Source organism: Haematobia irritans, chromosome 3 (assembly GCF_050003625.1).
Source record: "Haematobia irritans isolate KBUSLIRL chromosome 3, ASM5000362v1, whole genome shotgun sequence".
Classification (NCBI taxonomy): Eukaryota; Metazoa; Arthropoda; class Insecta; order Diptera; family Muscidae; genus Haematobia; species Haematobia irritans.
In genome coordinates, this window is record NC_134399.1 from 35,088,977 (window position 1) to 35,107,388 (window position 18,412).

Sequence of the window (18,412 nt, forward strand, 5' to 3'; positions counted from 1 at the left end):
AACTGGACATAAAATTGTCTGCTGTATGAATAATTTTGTCCAGCACTGTATATCACTGACCTGCTTCCCAGATTTTAAGCAGGGGCTGGAAACAAATTAGTCAATTCATTAAAACATCGAGTTCGTATAATAAAATAAGGGTATGAAGAAGAGAAGAACTTAGAGCGCACTACAAGCCAAATACTGTCCTATGGAAAAACATACTATTCGAAACGAAAAATTTCTTGTCATAGAAGATTCACGTTTAAATTTACCTCAAATAGAAGAAAATTCTGTCTATCTGTCATTAAGAAATCCGATTTATTGTTCAATATTTCCTTAAGTCGGTTAGAGTGGGTTTTAGAGGACGACAACAATTCTTAGATATTCACTACGACCACTATAGGCCCAGTGTTATTTCTCAACGTAATTATCTTAATTTTGGTCCTGAAGTGGAGTCGCTCAAGAACTTCCATTTATCCGTTTTCCTTAAAGTTGCCTAAAACATCCACTCAGAGGGCCCTGATCAATGCGAATATCTTCCTAATGCCACACTCCCGCAGATCGGTGAGAGCCTGAAAGACATAAGAGCCAAGTATATTGTTTATTCCAAAGGATAATGCTGGACACTGGCACAGGCTACCGTAATATCTGCGTTCAGACACCATTTGCAAATGCCATCATCTTTAAGGTCTATTCTTACCATATGTTTTCCAAGTGTGTTATGCCCAGTTATAATTTCAATTAAATGTCTCAATTCCTGCCTGTTCATCGCCATCAGAATTTCGCAATTACTATAGTCATTGATAATGCTGAACACTGACACAGGGAGTGGTACAAGTCTTCCGTAACTTCCGGGACCAGACGCCATCTGTAAATGTCATCATCTTTGAGACCAATTCTTACCATATGTTTCAAAGCGTGTTATGCCCAGTTATAATTCCAATTAGAGGTTTCAACACCTGTCTGTTTATCGTCATCAGAATTTCGCAATTCCTTCGGTCCTTTTCGTCCAATTGGTTGCGAGAACCTTCCGAATAGACCCAACAGATAAGGATCTAGTAAAGGTATGAAGACTGTGGAGGAAAAACTTCCGTAAAGACATTATTCGTTCTACCAGCGCCCTCCCTAATCGGTACGTCTGCTTCTTCATTTCCCATTATTCCACAGTGCCCAGGTACCCACCACAGAGTTACATTATGGTGTTCAGTGAGAACCCTAAGCTCTCTACGACAGCAGCTGAATACCTTAGACCTTTTGTCTGCGTTGCCCAAGGCCTTTATAGCTGTTTGATTGTCTATGAAGAAACTGATATCGCTTCGGAATTACGGCTCCATCACCAGCGACTCAGCAGCTTTAGTGATTACAGAAATTTCTGCGTGAAAGGTAACGTAACAGCTTGGCTGATAAGTCCCCGGTCTAACAAAGAAAAACAAATTTTTTGTCAAAATTCGTTTTTATTATTCAACATAGTTCCCTTCAAGAGCGATACAACGATTGCAACGACCTTCCAATTTTTTGATACCATTTTGGTAGTACTCCTTCGGTTTTGCCTCAAAATAGGCCTCAGTTTCGGCGATCACCTCTTCATTGCAGCCAAATTTTTCCCTGCGAGCATCCTTTTGAGGTCTGAGAACAAGAAAAAGTCGCTGGGGCCAGATCTGGAGAATACGGTGGGTGGGGAAGCAATTCGAAGCCCAATTCATGAATTTTTGCCATCGTTCTCAATGACTTGTGGCACGGTGTGTTGTCTTGGTGGAACAACACTTTTTTCTTCTTCATATGGGGCCGTTTTGCCGCGATTGCGACCTTCAAACGCTCCAATAACGCCATATAATAGTCACTGTTGATGGTTTTTCCCTTCTCAAGATAATCGATAAAAATTATTCCATGCGCATCCCAAAAAACATAGGCCATTACTTTGCCAGCGGACTTTTGAGTCTTTCCACGCTTCGGAGACGGTTCACCGGTCGCTGTCTACTCAGCCGACTGTCGATTGGACTCAGGAGTGTAGTGATGGAGCCATGTTTCATCCTTTGTCACATATCGACGGAAAACTCGGGTGTATTACGAGTCAACAGCTGCAAACATCGCTCAGTATCAGCAACACGTTGTTGTTTTTGATCAAATGTGAGCTCGCGCGGCACCCATTTTGCACAGAGCTTCCGCATATCCAAATATTGATGAATGATATGACCAACACGTTCCTTTGATATTTTTAAGGCCTCTGCTATCTCGATCAAGTTCATTTTACGGTCATTCAAAATCATTTTGTGGATTTTTTTGATGTTTTCCGTCCCCCGTCCTCCGTGCTCATTTCACCACGCTTGAATTTGTCATACCAATCAATTATTATTGATTTCCCTGGGGCAGAGTCCGGAAAATCATTATCAAGCCAAGTTTTTGCTTCCACCGTATTTTTTCCCTTCAGAAAACAGTATTTTATCAAAACACGAAATTCCTTTTTTTCCACTTTTTACACAATAACACAAGTTGCTTCACAAAAGACGCTCTATCTCACAAACTAATTGACTTACAGACGTCAAATTTTGACACGGATCATTTGAAGGTTGGTACTATATAAAAATAATATGCATTTAATACTAGCGACGCCATCTATGTGTCAGACCGGGGACTTATCAGCCAACCTGTTAATCGTTATCTAAGGTTTACGACTTTCGTATTCATAGATCACAGCAATAAATGCGGCTACCAGTTCCTTCTTCCATTTTAGATCCATCTGCGTACCTATACACAGTTAAACAAGTAAGGAAAGTCTAAAGTCGGGCGGGGCCGACTATATTATACCCTGCACCACTTTGTAGATCTAAATTTTCGATACCATATCACATCCGTCAAATGTGTTGGGGGCTATATATAAAGGTTTGTCCCAAATATATACATTTAAATATCACTTGATCTGGACAGAATTTGATAGACTTCTACAAAATCTATAGACTCAAAATTTAAGTCGGCTAATGCACTAGGGTGGAACACAATGTTAGTAAACAAAATATGGGAAACATTTAAATCTGAAGCAATTTTAAGGACACTTCGCAAAAGTTTATTTATGATTTATCGCCCGATATATATGTATTAGAAGTTTAGGAAAATTAGAGTCATTTTTACAACTTTTCGACTAAGCAGTGGCGATTTTACAAGGAAAATGTTGGTATTTTGACCATTTTTTTCGAAATCAGAAAAACATATATATGGGAGCTATATCTAAATCTGAACCGATTTCAACCAAATTTGGCACGCATAGCAACAATGCTAATTCTACTCTCTGTGCAAAATTTCAACTAAATCGGAGTTAAAAATTGGCCTCTGTGGTCATATGAGTGTAAATCGGGCGAAAGCTATATATGGGAGATATATCTAAATCTGAACCGATTTCAACCAAATTTGGCACGCATAGCTACAATGCTAATTCTACTCCCTGTGCAAAATTTCAACTAAATCGGAGTTAAAAATTGGCCTCTGTGGTCATATGAGTGTAAATCGGGCGAAAGCTATATATGGGAGATATATCCAAATCTGAACCGATTTCACCCAAATTTAGCACGCATAGTTACAATGCTAATTCTACTCCCTGTGCAAAATTTCAACGAAATCGGAGTTAAAAATTGGCCTCTGTGGTCATATGAGTGTAAATCGGGCGAAAGCTATATATGGGAGATATATCCAAATCTGAACCGATTTCAACCAAATTTGGCACCCATAGTTACAATGCTAATTCTACTCCCTGTGCAAAATTTCAACGAAATCGGAGTTAAAAATTGGCCTCTGTGGGCAAATGAGTGTAAATCGGACGAAAGCTATATATGGGAGCTATATCTAAATCTGAACCGATTTGGCTGATATTTTGCAAGTTTTTCGAGACCCATAAAATATTCGGATGTACTCAATTGGAGGAAGATCGGTTGATATACACGCCAATTATGACCAGATCGGTGAAAAATATATATGGCAGCTATATCTAAATCTGAACCGATTTTTTCCAAAATCAATAGGGATCGTCTTTGAGCCGAAACAGGACCCTATACCAAATTTTAGGACAATCGGACTAAAACTGCGAGCTGTACTTTGCACACAAAAATACATCAACAGACAGACAGACAGACGGACAGACAGACAGACAGACAGACAGACGGACATCGCTAAATCGACTCAGAATTTTATTCTAAGCCGATCCGTATACTAAAAGGTTGGTCTATGATTACTCCTTCTTGGCGTTACATACAAATGCACAAACTTATTATACCCTGTACCACAGTAGTGGTGAAGGGTATAAAAAGGTATCCTCGTTTCCTTCCACTCTTCTATACTTGATATAATATATTTCGGCTTGTGGTGATAAACTTTCTGAATCGCCATATAATACGTCTCTCTATAACGCTCGACAAAAAGTTCCGTATGGCTGCAAACAATGTTTTCCAGTGTATCTAAGAAACTTTTAAGTCTCTCGAGTGTCATCTCTGCTATTTTCGTTTTGTGCAAATCGAGTGGTCAGACTCCCATCAGTACGTCCAAGGAGCCAGTGGCCATGGTCCTCATAGTGCGTCATAGTGGGAGCCACCGTGGTGCAATGGATAGCATGCCCGCCTTGCATACACAAGGTCGTGGGTTCGATTCCTGCTTCGACCGAACACCAAAAAGTTTTTCAGCGGTGGATTATCCCACCTCAGTAATGCTGGTGACATTTCTGAGGGTTTCAAAGCTTCTCTAAGTGGTTTCACTGCAATGTGGAACGCCGTTCGGACTCGGCTATAAAAAGGAGGTCCCTTTTCATTGAGCTTTACATGGAATCGGGCAGCACTCAGTGACAAGAGAGAAGTTCACCAGTGTGGTATCACAATGGACTGAATAGTCTAAGTGAGCCTGATACATCGGGCTGCCACCTAACCTAACCTATAGTGCGTTTTCAATTTATCCTATTTATTTTCGATATCTGATTTCTCTTTGTTCGAAGTATATTGTTTGCAACTTGACCTTAAACCTGAAAGGGATCTCATAAGTAGGATACGAGTTTCAAGACGAGATTTATTCTAAATACGTTGACCATAGTTTACTTAAATTGTGTCTGTCTTGTACTTGGCATAGCGCTAAAGACCTTTAACAAAATTTTCATCTCAAATTTTTTCTTCATAAATGAAACTTTCCTAAATAACAGTCATAATTAGTATTATTGCAATTAGTAAAATATTTTAGTTAAAAAATATTAAAATAAATCTTCATTTTCATCTATGATGGCTTCATTTTTTCTTTGGGTACAGTATGAAATTCCCAACCCCAAGGATAATTTGGAAATAAAAAGTTATTAACAAAATGCCTACACACAAAAAAAAATTTTTCTGATTCAATCACGAAATTAATTGATCCAATTGATTTTTAATTGAAATGTCTTCAATCACTGAAATGATAGTATCAATTAAAAAATTAATTGAAGGTCAATTAAAAAGTTAATTGATCCAATTAAAAAATTAATTGATACTATTATTTTGTGATTGATTTTTGTTTCAATTAAAAAAATTGTTGAATCAATTAAATTTTTAATTGAATATTTTTTAAAACTCAATTAAAATTTTAATTGGAAAAATTTTCGTGAATTTTTTTTGTGTGTAGTATTATTGGTTTAAAATAAATACCATTACTTTGAAGTAAAACGAACGCAAAATAATTCAAAATGGTTAGGCGTGTTTTTTTTTCAGTGTATCGCAAAATAATTGTTACTGCATAGATTTTGTTTTCAATGTACAAGTTCTAACCCGGTATAGCACACTAAAGTAATTAATAAGATACATATCGAATGAAGCAAATATGGCAACTCCTTTTTCAATAAACTTACAACGCTCTCCACTCAAAAGATCTTCCATTGACATTCTCTTCCTCTCTCTGTGTGATAAAGCAAACTCAACACAACCAGTTCTTTACTTCTACTTGCAGTGCCTGGTGTATTTGTTGTTCACTTAACACTGCATGGAGATTTGAGTGAGCCTTTGTGTTTTGAGTGAAGTGGTGGTGGCGCAATGGAAATTGCGCTACTAGTATCAGTTTGAGTGCGACGGTTGATAGAGAGAGTAGCTACGAACGGAACGCGTTACATTACACATTGAAAATGTGCTTAGTGTTTTTGTACAAAAAAATAAAAATAAATTGTTAAATATTTATTACAAAAAAATATATATATAAGTTAATAAATTTTTCTAATTAAAGAAAAAATAACAACACTTCGATATTTTTGAATGTGGCAAAATATAAAGAAATATTTTTAATTTTTTTTTAAATCAAAAAATATCGTTACAACTTGTTTGCCCGAAAATAGTTTGTCAGTGTTGGTGGTGGCATAAAAATAACCAGAAAAGATGCACATTGACAACTGAGTGCTGCCACTGCCACTTTTTATGAAGTTGCAGGGCAAGTTTTTGTGGTGTGGTGTCTGTTTCTTATATTCAATTTGGACTCCATGTCTTGGTCACTGGGAGTAGCTGAAGAGTGTGTGGAACAATGAAGCTGTAAATGAAATTCTTTCAATGTACGGATATAAAACCAAAGCAAGAAGTGGAAGGAATAGTGAAATTTCCAAATAAAAAAAAATAATATGAAATGTGTAAATAAATAACAAAAAATTTTGAAAGTCAAGAGAAATTGTTGCCATATTTAAGAAAGGAAGAAAACTATCCAAAAAAAAGTGAAACTTTAATAAAAAAAAACAACATTTTAAAATTTTTCCTTATAAAAGATTAAAAAAAAATATATGCAAAACTAAATGAAAGAATATAAGAATTATTAAAAAAAAAAATAAAATAATAAAACCCAAAGGCCATAAAGTTTTTTTTTTAATTAAACAAAAATTATTTGTTAAAAGTGAAACATCCAAGGCCCTATTTACAATGCCTGAAATTATAAAAGATTTAGAAAAATCTTTTTGAGAAAAAAACAATATTTATTGTGACTTCCTAATTCCTTTTGAGGATATCCTTTCAAAATACAATGTTGCAGTCCCTGGATAATAGCACAACTCTTAATCGCTCTAATACTTCTCTGGCTTCTGTCAATCCTTCAGCTTCAACTAATTCACCTTTGGAAAAAGAGGAAAAAACCCAAAGGCGCCGATCTACATTTTATGTACCTTTGGTCATAGAAGACGACGAATCATTGGCTGACACCTGCAAGGACGAAGTGGACAGAGGCTCCAGTTCAGGTAGTCTCTCTAGTTTGACCAGTCATTCGACCAGCAGCAAGGATTATAAAAACTCCAGTAATATAAATCTCAAGAAATCGTCTTCGGGCCTTTTCAGCAAAGTCTCTGGGGGTCATAGTAAATCCGGGGCTTCTGGTGGAAATTCTCCACGCAGTAGCTCTACTTCGGTTAAGGTTACCACTCTACTATTCGAAAGAGCCAATAGTACTTTGGGTTTTAGTACAACCTCTTCGAATTCTTCGTCTGCCTCCTCGGGATATCGTAGTGGTGGCGGAGGAGGGAGTAGTGGTGCAAAAAACTCCACCAGCAAGAAAATGGCTCCTCCTTGTGGTTTCAATTGGAGTTTAACGGGAGTATCGGATGATGTATCGGCAGACTTGGATGATGACAGTGATGCCGCGGAATTTATTATAGCCATGAATAAAAATAAAATGGTTAAGCAACAACAACAGCAGCCCATAACCACAAGCCCAGAGAAAATGTTGAGCAGCTCTGCGGCATCGGTGAAACGTAATAGCAAAACTTCCTCCCTGACATCCTCAAAGACTTCGTCTAGTGCCACTAGCAATAGATTAAGCTCCACCAGTTCGAATAAGTCAACGCTATCCTCAAATCATTCCACTCCCTTGCCCAAATCCCGACCCCAAAATCCAACGACAGCACGTACCAAACGTTATGGGGTCATTTTGAATGCCAATGATGATGGTAGCTCTCCGCGTAACTCTTTGGCCTGTTCCATTAGTGAACATTTAATGGATAGCCGAAAATCTTCAAGTTCCTACAAGAGTTCCACTTCCAGCGCTACAGTAAATTCTAACAAATGGCCTTCGCCAGCCCCCCGAACTCGTTACAGTGATGGTGGCACCCCTAGTGAAGCGCTATTGGTCACCCCTGCCAAATCAACGACGTCACCAGCCAAACAAAACTCTCCCGCCACCGCCGGTGCCACTTTAGCAAAAACCAAACAAACATCATCATCATCAAATAAAGTGTCATCGTCTCCGCTAGATAACACTTCATCGTCGGCAAATTCCTCTCTAATAACAAACAACAGCAGCTCTGCCAATGGCCCCAATTGCAATGAGTACGATGACGATGATGATTCAGAGATAAGTCGCATGCAGACCAATACCTCGACTCCCATTAAAATGATGAAATCACGCTCTCGTACGAATATTTTGTCGGTGCCGGCGTCGACGGCCTCACAGCAAAGCTCTGAGCAAAATCTAATCAATGTAGCCAAAATAAAAGCTTCAACAACGGCGGCAATAACATCCAACGCGCAAGTAAACAAAGCCTCCAATAGCACACCTACGAAAATGACATCGACTTCGTCGTCGTCGTCGGCAGCGTCGTCATCAGTCATAACAATGACACCCTCTCCCAATATTTTGCGAGTTAAAGCAAAAACATTACCCCAAAACCTATCACCTTCAGTAGCTTTGCAGCAAGGTGAAGCATTAGACAACGCCGCCACTTCAAACGCAACGTCGTCGAACGTAAAATCGAAAAAATCCTCTTCGGAAACGGTTAACGGGTCCACGGTAACCTCTTTAAGTCGTAAATTCGGTGGTTCGCAGGCTTGTAATTTGCATAGGGATGGGAAGAATGGCAAATCGGTTAATACCATTATAACATCAGCCTTTCCGCCAAAGAATTTGTTTTTGCTAAAATCAACTCCAAAACTATCCAACAACACCACATCTATGTCATCGTCATCAGATAACTCGCTGACCTCACCACCCAATAGCAATAATAGTGGCAGTGGTAAAAATTATCCACCCCATCCCCACCAAATAACATCACCGGCCAAGAAGTCATTGTCATTCATACGACGGGCCCATTCCACCAAACTTTCACGCAGCAATTCCCTTTTGAAATCCATTGCTTCTCAGCATCAAAATCAAATGCAAAATACCCAGACATCGTCGTCATCCTCCCATGGTGGGGGTCAGGCCCCCTCAAACTTTTGCACTGGTAGTTGGGGTAAAGATTTCTATTTGCAATATGATGTTTGCCCTCTGGCATTGGATGAATTGGATTCATATTTCCGTGCGGATAAATGTGCAGAGTTGATACGTGAACGTTTTAAGATATTGGATGTTGATATAGCTCCATGTGGAGAACATAATTGTTCTGGCACAGAGACTTTAATACAAGAACACTCAACGCTTTCGTCAGCGGGCGAAGGTACAATAAGAAATATTGATAGCAGTTGTAGTAGTCCTTCGGATAAGGAGCATACGCATCGTAATCATGGAGCCGAAGGAGATGATGAGGGCGATGATGATGATGATGCGGGACATCATTCAGGTAAGAATGCTTACGTAGCCAGGAGAGTCGCGGTCGACGCGTTTTTTACAGGGATTATAAATAACGTAGTTAAATAGTACTAGATCAGTTGCGAAAACGTACGTTTCTAAGCCAAAAGGTACTTTTTCACCTTATGAGTCCATATTTGCTTGGGGACTTGAAAAGGCCTGAAAACATCAGTTTTTATATTTTGCTAAAACTCGAATCAAATTGTCTCGTCTTTAGAACCTTGATTTTAAGTGGAATGAACTGATCTTTAAATTTGGGGGCGATCTCGATTCTAATCAAAAAAGTGCAACATTTTCGAAAATGGTAGCCAAATATAAAAGAATTTGTCAAAGTTTTTGAATTAAGGATCCTTCACAATATTATGAATTAGGGCACGCTAGGATTCCCTACGCATCTATAAGTCCTTTTTATGTGGAAAACAGTTTTTCATGTAAATCATAAACACACAAAATCTGATTTATTATACTGAGCAGATTTCGAAAATTCCCCTTCAAATCCCAAAGTCACCAACTTAAAAAAATGTCATCCTCATTCACAAGCGAAAAATTCCTAATTTTGGGCAACTGACAACAATGAGTACCAACGTTCTTTGTTTACTCAAAACGTACCAAAAAAGGCAGAAATAACAACTTTATGTGACCCATAGTCTATGGGTTTCCATATGGATAATTTTCGCTTTAAAAAAAGAGAACATTTTAACTAAAAAAGAGTTTACAATAAAAAAATTCTTTATTAAATAATTAATAATTTTATTGATGTTAAAATTAAAATAATAATAGTTTCTAATGATAGAAACAACGAAATAAATATACAATAAAACAATAAAAAACAAAAAGAATCACATTTTCTTAAAAAATAAACAAAATAAATTGACGACGACTCCGTATTGGCGCATTTACGTCGTACGTTCAATTACATCTATTTCTAATTTTTACGCCGTACGTCGAAACGTCGCAATTGTGTTCCGGCCTTTAATTTGTCAACAGATTTAACCCAGTAAACAATTAGTGGCGAACAATTGTGGCGAATTCCTATTAAATAAATAAAATTCCATCAATTTAGGATTTTTTTGAAATAGAGTACATAAAGAGCACTGTTGGACATAAAAATACGGCACTAAAAAAAGAGAGTGAACAAAAAGATATGAACACAAAAAGAGAACATGTTCTATTTAAAAGAGATGTAATGGACAGCCTACCCATAGAGGACCTAAATCCACTTTCTCAGTATCTCTGTAAAATTCTCAAATAATTTACCCTTTTTTGAAGGTAATAAAGCGACTGTCTTCACTGATACCAAATAGCCTTTCTCGATTCTATTTTCAGCTCAATGTTAAGCAAATTCCAAATGGTACCAAATCGAGGAGAAATGTAGCCTATTTCTAATTTCTTGTTTTTCTATCCGATTTATTTGTGTTTGAATATTTTACATTCTTATCTAGTTTTCTCTCCTGCAAAGCAAATGACTTTTACAAGTATATCATCAATCAACATCAATCCAATGATTATTATGGTCAATCTGTCAAAAAAAGTGACAGTGGATAATTTAGCCCACGGTTGTAATAACCTCCACCATTAAAAGAATGTGACATTAAAAAAACAACAGAAAAGAAAAACTTTAATGTGTGATGAAGGTTCACTTTTTATTTGTTCGGGGACGATCTACAAAAATGACAACCCCATCCACCGATTTATTCACATACTATGGAATTTTTATCATCGTAAGGACTGCTTATTTTAGAAATTTGTTTTTCCCCATGGCATTTTCATAAATTCCTCCCATGAAAGATGGTCGGTTATTTAGCTATCATGGTTTTCTTTTCTTTTTTAATCCCCATCAAAAATTCGTTAATTACACATATAAGCAGTAAACGTCAAACTAAGAAATTAATATGAAAGGTTCTGCGTTTTTTTTTTTAATTTTTTTTATTCTGTTTTGAACATATTTTTCTTCCATTTCTTCTTGCCTTAGCATTTTTAAAACTATGGATTCTTTAACGATCGATATTTTGTTTTGAGAGATACTGAAATTGTATATCTTAACACTCTCTCTTTCTCGCTCTCTTTTAACGTCATTATACGAAAAATTCCTCTTGATGAAAAAAAAGAACAAGCATGATGATTGATTACCAAAAATGTATGAAAAAAACATATAACATTAAGATCAAGAATATCATGCTCAAAAGCAAACAAAAACCAAATAAATTTGCTGTTATTTTGCTCTGCTTACTTTGTTTACCTTTTCTTTGTGTTGTTCCCTTGTTTTTATTTTTTTTCTCTGTTTTCTTCATTATGATAAAACAAAACTACCTAAAGTTAGATCTTTCAAACAAGTATCTGAGAGTCATGCTGGTTCTCTACCATAAAGAGAGTAAACACCTAGTGACGTTCTAAGCAGCTCTGCTGATCGAATGAGATAAGCCTGCAAGGTGAGGTATGGTATCGATGAAAATAAAACACACACACACATACTGACACTCACTAAACAATTCCCGTAGTCAAGGTGAGGAGATTACAACGAGTTTCGAAACTACAGAATACAATCAGTGGGGAATTTATGATGTTAAGGTGACCAGATGTTGATAATGGAGGCAGATAAAACATAGAATGTGAGAGAATTCCTCTATAAAGTGACGATTCATTTGTTACATATGCATATATGTAAACTGCTGAGGACTACTGGATATAAAATTTTAATGCCCATATAATTTTACCATTTTTAGGAAAATTTTAAGGATTAATTGTATTAAATTAAATTAAATTAAATTAAATTAAATTCAATTCAATTCAATTCAATTCAATTCAATTCAATTCAATCCAATTCAATTCAATTCAATTCAATTCAATTCAATTCAATTCAATTCAATTAAATTAAATTAAATTAAATTAAATTAAATTAAATTAAATTAAATTAAATTAAATTAAATTAAATTAAATTAAATTAAATTAAATTAAATTAAATTAAATTAAATTAAATTAAATTAAATTAAATTAAATTAAATTAAATTAAATTAAATTAAATTAAATTAAATTAAATTAAATTAAATTAAATTAAATTAAATTAAATTAAATTAAATTAAATTAAATTAAATTAAATTAAATTAAATTAAATTAAATTAAATTAAATTAAATTAAATTAAATTAAATTAAATTAAATTAAATTAAATTAAATTAAATTAAATTAAATTAAATTAAATTAAATTAAATTAAATTAAATTAAATTAAATTAAATTAAATTAAATTAAATTAAATTAAATTAAATTAAATTAAATTAAATTAAATTAAATTAAATTAAATTAAATTAAATTAAATTAAATTAAATTAAATTAAATTAAATTAAATTAAATTAAATTAAATTAAATTAAATTAAATTAAATTAAATTAAATTAAATTAAATTAAATTAAATTAAATTAAATTAAATTAAATTAAATTAAATTAAATTAAATTAAATTAAATGAAATGAAATGAAATGAAATGAAATGAAATGAAATGAAATGAAATGAAATGAAATGAAATGAAATGAAATGAAATGAAATGAAATGAAATGAAATGAAATGAAATGAAATGAAATGAAATGAAATGAAATGAAATGAAATGAAATGAAATGAAATGAAATGAAATGAAATGAAATGAAATGAAATGAAATGAAATGAAATGAAATGAAATGAAATGAAATGAAATGAAATGAAATGAAATGAAATGAAATGAAATGAAATGAAATGAAATGAAATGAAATGAAATGAAATGAAATGAAATGAAATGACATGAAATGAAATGAAATGAAATGAAATGAAATGAAATGAAATGACATGAAATGACATGAAATGAAATGAAATGAAATGAAATGAAATTAAATTAAATTAAATATAAGCCACAAATAAATATGAAATAAATTAAAATAATGAATACTAAAATTATTGGAAAAAATGGTTGATATATTTCAGTCCGAACCTATATAACTTGCATTTTGGTCGCCATAAAGAAGAAGAATCTTGGCATCACATTCCCAATACTACTATCACTATTGTTAAATATGTGTTAAATGTTAAACAAACCAATCGTTCCGGGAAAATGAAACCTAAAATATTACTGACAATTTGGGCGCCATTTATTATCATATTACCAAAAGTTCGCTAATCTTTGTTGCATCCACATTGTTTCTTCAATTAATCAGAATTACTAGAAATTATTTGTTATCGCAATTTGATATACAATATTTTTTTCAGAATTTCGGGGATTTATATTTTGAAAAAAAAAAGCCACTTCCACTTCCCATACGTGCTTGAGTCATTGTGTACGGCTTCATAATTTACGTAAATAATTTTCTCTTGCTTTTATCTTATACTTAAGTCTTAAAAACATATTATTACCGTTTTGTCTATAAGAGCTTTATTTTTGCAATCGATTTCATGTTTGAGATAAGATAAGACACTCCAAAGTAGCCCAGGGCAGTAGAGAAACAAAATGAAATATTGTTCAATTTTATTGAAAAATAAACAAAAGAATATCTTATTACCAACAAACATTAACAAAAATTGTGTCGAGAAATTTTGTAATAACTAATTGTATAAAATTTATAGTTTACTTTTCTGGTTGTTGTTACTATTATTGGTAATTTTTATAATTTTTTTTTTTTGCTTAGTTGTTAATATTTCATTACCTGAAAATCTGTGGCCGAGGTTATTTCCATTATTATTAGCTTCTTTTGTTGTATGACTGTTCGATGACGATAGGCCAGTGTTATGGTTTTCGGGTTTTGTTATTATCAGCTTTTCAATATAGCACCATTAATGCTGCCATGTTCATCGTAGTGTTGCGCGAAATAAAAACTAAGGTATCGCTTAATTTACTTTACAAATAATTCAAATGGGCACACATACCGACCATGGGAGGGTTAGACGGACATTTGCTATTTTTTTCCTAGATGTTAAAGTCATGCTCAGTTTGAAGTAATTTGTTATGTATTTTTTGTGATTTTTTTTTTATTTTACGAAATTATCTTCTTTTGCTCTATTAACACTTCGAAGTTAAAATCCATTCGTGACCAGTCTATTTTCCAAAAATCTTGTTTTTTCATATGTACTTTGTTTTGCATTTTTTTTTTTGAATTTTACAATTGCTTGATTTGGTTATTAGTGATTTAAATACAATTACAAGCTTAGTTTAATTAGATGTTTGTAAATATAATCAAGCACAAAATGAAAGGCTTTTGCATTATTGTACAATATTATAATGACCATTCCAAATTTGAAATTAAAAATCGATTGAACCAAAAAGTGGCAAATAAAATTGCTCCAAACGTGGTGCCAAAGTGATTAGAAATAAATATCAATAAAATTTTAACGTAGATTCAAGTTAGAAGATATTGAAAATGAGAATGAATCAACGAATCCAATGGGCAATCTTGGTCAAAATCATTGACTAAAAAGTTTCCTTGATCTCGGTGATATCCCTGAGAAATTCAAAGTGATTTCACACATTCGGATACGGTTCTAAAACCCCTTCTCATTGAAATTACCCGAGATTCGAACACCACTCATTGATAAGAGAGAAGTTCACCATCGGTTTATGTACAATGGATGGAATATCTGAGACTGGAATAACAGACAGCAGGACGTATTTTAGCCACTTTAAAGCACACAAAAATTCTTGGGTGAACAAGAGAACTCCCTAATGCCGAGCTTTTTCACCTTTGCTGTGGAATATTGCTATAGACAGTTGTTGGCTCTCATTCAAAGAAAAGTGTATAAAAATTTGGTTCCTTACAGTAAGAGAAACATTCTCAGATACACACAAAAAAAATTTTTTTTCTGATTCAATCACGAAATTAATTAATCCAATTAATTTTTTAATTGAAATGTCTTCAATCACACAAAAATGATAGTATCAATTAAAAAATTAATTGATCCAATTAAATATTTAGTTGATACTATTAATTTGTGTGATTGATTTTAATTTCAATTAAAAAATTTGTTGAATCAATTAAATTTTTAATTGAATATGTTTTAAAACTCAATTAAGATTTTAATTGGAAAAATTTTCGTAAAATTTTTTTCTCTGTACCTGTCCTAAACAAGAAAATGGCACAAAAAAAGTTTATTCTACACCATTTTTTTTATGAACAAGAAATGGCGTCCAACGTGGGGCACCGGTTATTTATATATTATTCACAATTCTAAAATTTGAGTACCAACTTTAATGAATTCTATATAGAGTAAAATACACTACAAAGAAATATTGATAAAATCATATTATGTATTTTTAACAAGTCCATATACAATAACGGCACCCAACGTGGGGCACCATTAATTTATTACATATATATATTAATGCGAAATATAAAGTAATGACAGTCACATTAATAAAATTCTTTCAAAGAATATTTGGTGTAAAATATGTAATAAAACAGAGTAATATTAACGAAAAATATAGGAAATATACAAAACAACAACGGCCTAGGGACTTTCCTCTAGGGATTAAAAAAAAAAAATAATAATAACTTTTAAATTTATGTATAATTCTATGTACACATTAAAATGTTGAAAATGCTTAAAAACCATTCTGCATTGTTTTTTTTTCATCTTATTGTAATTTAGTTTTTTTTCCTAATGTCCTTGTATTCTTACATAAATTAATTTTTAATTAAAAAAATAATTATAAATTAATTTTTAATTAGTCTTAACCTTGTGAAATCTTTATGAAATCTTTTCAATATGAAAATTTAAATTTTAAATTATAATTAATAAATATTTATTCGTCTACAATAACGTCCTGAGTAAAAGTTATTTTTTAATATAGAACATAACCGTATTTAAGAGTGGCGCCCAACGTTACGTGGTGGCCATTTATATGTAATATAATGTTTACAAGTCTAAAGCTTTAGTACGCTACGTTAGCAAATTTAAAAACCCATATATTGAGTAACATAAATTAAGAAAGTCCGAAACTATATAAAATCGTATTTTTTGAACAAATTCCTAATGGCGCCCAACATAGGGCTTCAGTCATTTATTATATATATTAATACCAAATATAACGCAATGACTGTGACATTATCAAAATTCTATCAAAGCCTGTTTACCCTATATTAAGTAAAAAATTAAGGGTCAACATGCCGAAAGTATAGATAAAATCGTATTTTTTGAACAAATCCATAATGGCTTCAAACTCGGGGCTTCAGTCATTTATTACATATATTACATATAAAGCGATGACTGTGACATTATCAAAAGTTTATTAAAGCATATAAGGCGTAAAATATGAAATGAAACTACTTAAAATTATTTAATAAACAAGTATATACGGCCGTAAGTTCGGCCAGGCCGAATCTTATGTACCCTCCACCATGGATTGCGTAGAAACTTCTACGAAAGACTGTCATCCACAAATTTCAACTCACATGGTTGTTAAATATCATATACTACCACCACGTACCAAATTTCAACCAGATCGGATGAATTTTGCTTCTCCAAAAGGCACCGGAGGTCAAATCTGGGGTCGGTTTATATAGGAGCTATATATTATTATGGACTGAGAGGAACCAATTCCTGCATGGTTGTTGGATACCCTATACTAACATTACGTACCAAATTTCAACCGAATGGCAAGAATTTTGCTCTTCCAAGGTGCTCCGGAGGTCAAATCTGGGGATCGGTTTATATGGGGCCTATATATAATTATGGACCGATATCGACCAATTTTTGCATGAGTGTTTGAGGCCATATATTAACATCATGTACCAAATTTCAACTGAATCAGATGCATTTTGGTCTTCCAAGAGGCTCCGGAGGTCAAATCTGGTGATCGGTTTATATGGGGGCTATATATAATTATGGACCGATATGGACCAATTTTTGCATGGTTATTAGAGACCATATACTAACGACATGTACCAAATTTCAGCCGGATCGGATGAAATTTGCTTCTCTTAGAGGCTCCGCAAGCCAAATCGGGGGACCGGTTTATATGGGGGCTATATATAATTATGGACCGATGTGAACCAATTTTTGCATGGTTGTTAGAGACCATATACTAACACCATGTACCAAATTTCAGCCGGATCGGATGAAGTTTGCTTCTCTGAGAGGCTCCGCAAGCCAAATCGGGGGATCGGTTTATATGGGGGCTATATATAATTATGGACCGATATGGACCAATTTTTGCATGGTTGTTAGAGACCATATACTAACGCCATGTACCAAATTTCAGCCGGATCGGATGAAAATTGTTGCTCTTAGAGGGTCTGCAAGCCAAATCGTGGGATCGGTTTATATGGGGGCTATATATAATTATGGACCGATATGGGCCAATTGTTGCATGGTTGTTAGAGACCATATACCAATACCATGTACCAAATTTCAGCCGGATCGGATGAAATTTGCTTCTCTTAGAGGCTCCTCAATCCACATCGGGGGATCGGTTATATGGGGGCTATATATAATTATGGACCGATGTGGACCAATTTTTGCATGGTTGTTAGAGACCATATACTAACACCATGTACCAATTTTCAGCCGGATCGGATGAAATTTGGTTCTCTTAGAGGCTCCGCAAGCCAAATCGGGAGATCGGTTTATATGGGGGCTATATATAATTATAGACCGATGTGGACCAATTTTTGCATGGTTGTTAGAGCCCATATACTAACACCATGTACCAAATTTCAGCCGGATCGGATGAAATTTGTTTCTCTTAGAGGCCTCGCAAGCCAAATTTGGGGGTCCGTTTATATGGGGGCTATAGGTAAAAGTGGGCCGATATGGCCCATTTGCAATACCGTCCGACCTACATCAATAACAACTACTTGTGCCAAGTTTCAAGTCGATAGCTTGTTTCGTTCGGAAGTTAGCGTGATTTCAACAGACGGACGGACGGACATGCTCAGATCGACTCAGAATTTCACCACGA

General features: G+C 34.0%; 1 protein-coding gene across 6 annotated transcripts in view; it reads left to right on the forward strand.

Annotated features, from left to right (window-relative positions):
* The window catches only part of raskol (Ras GTPase-activating protein raskol), a 679,447-nt gene that overhangs the window by 558,805 nt on the left and 102,230 nt on the right, over nt 1-18,412 (forward strand). Inside the window, exon 1 of one of the 6 annotated variants that reach the window (XM_075300487.1) lies at nt 6,813-9,496. The exons of the other annotated variants lie outside the window; for them this stretch is intronic. Coding sequence (XP_075156602.1) covers nt 6,973-9,496 — 2,524 coding nt within the window. The 5' untranslated portion in view covers nt 6,813-6,972. Of the gene's footprint in view, nt 1-6,812; nt 9,497-18,412 lie in introns of those variants that run through there. 6 annotated transcript variants of the gene reach the window in all.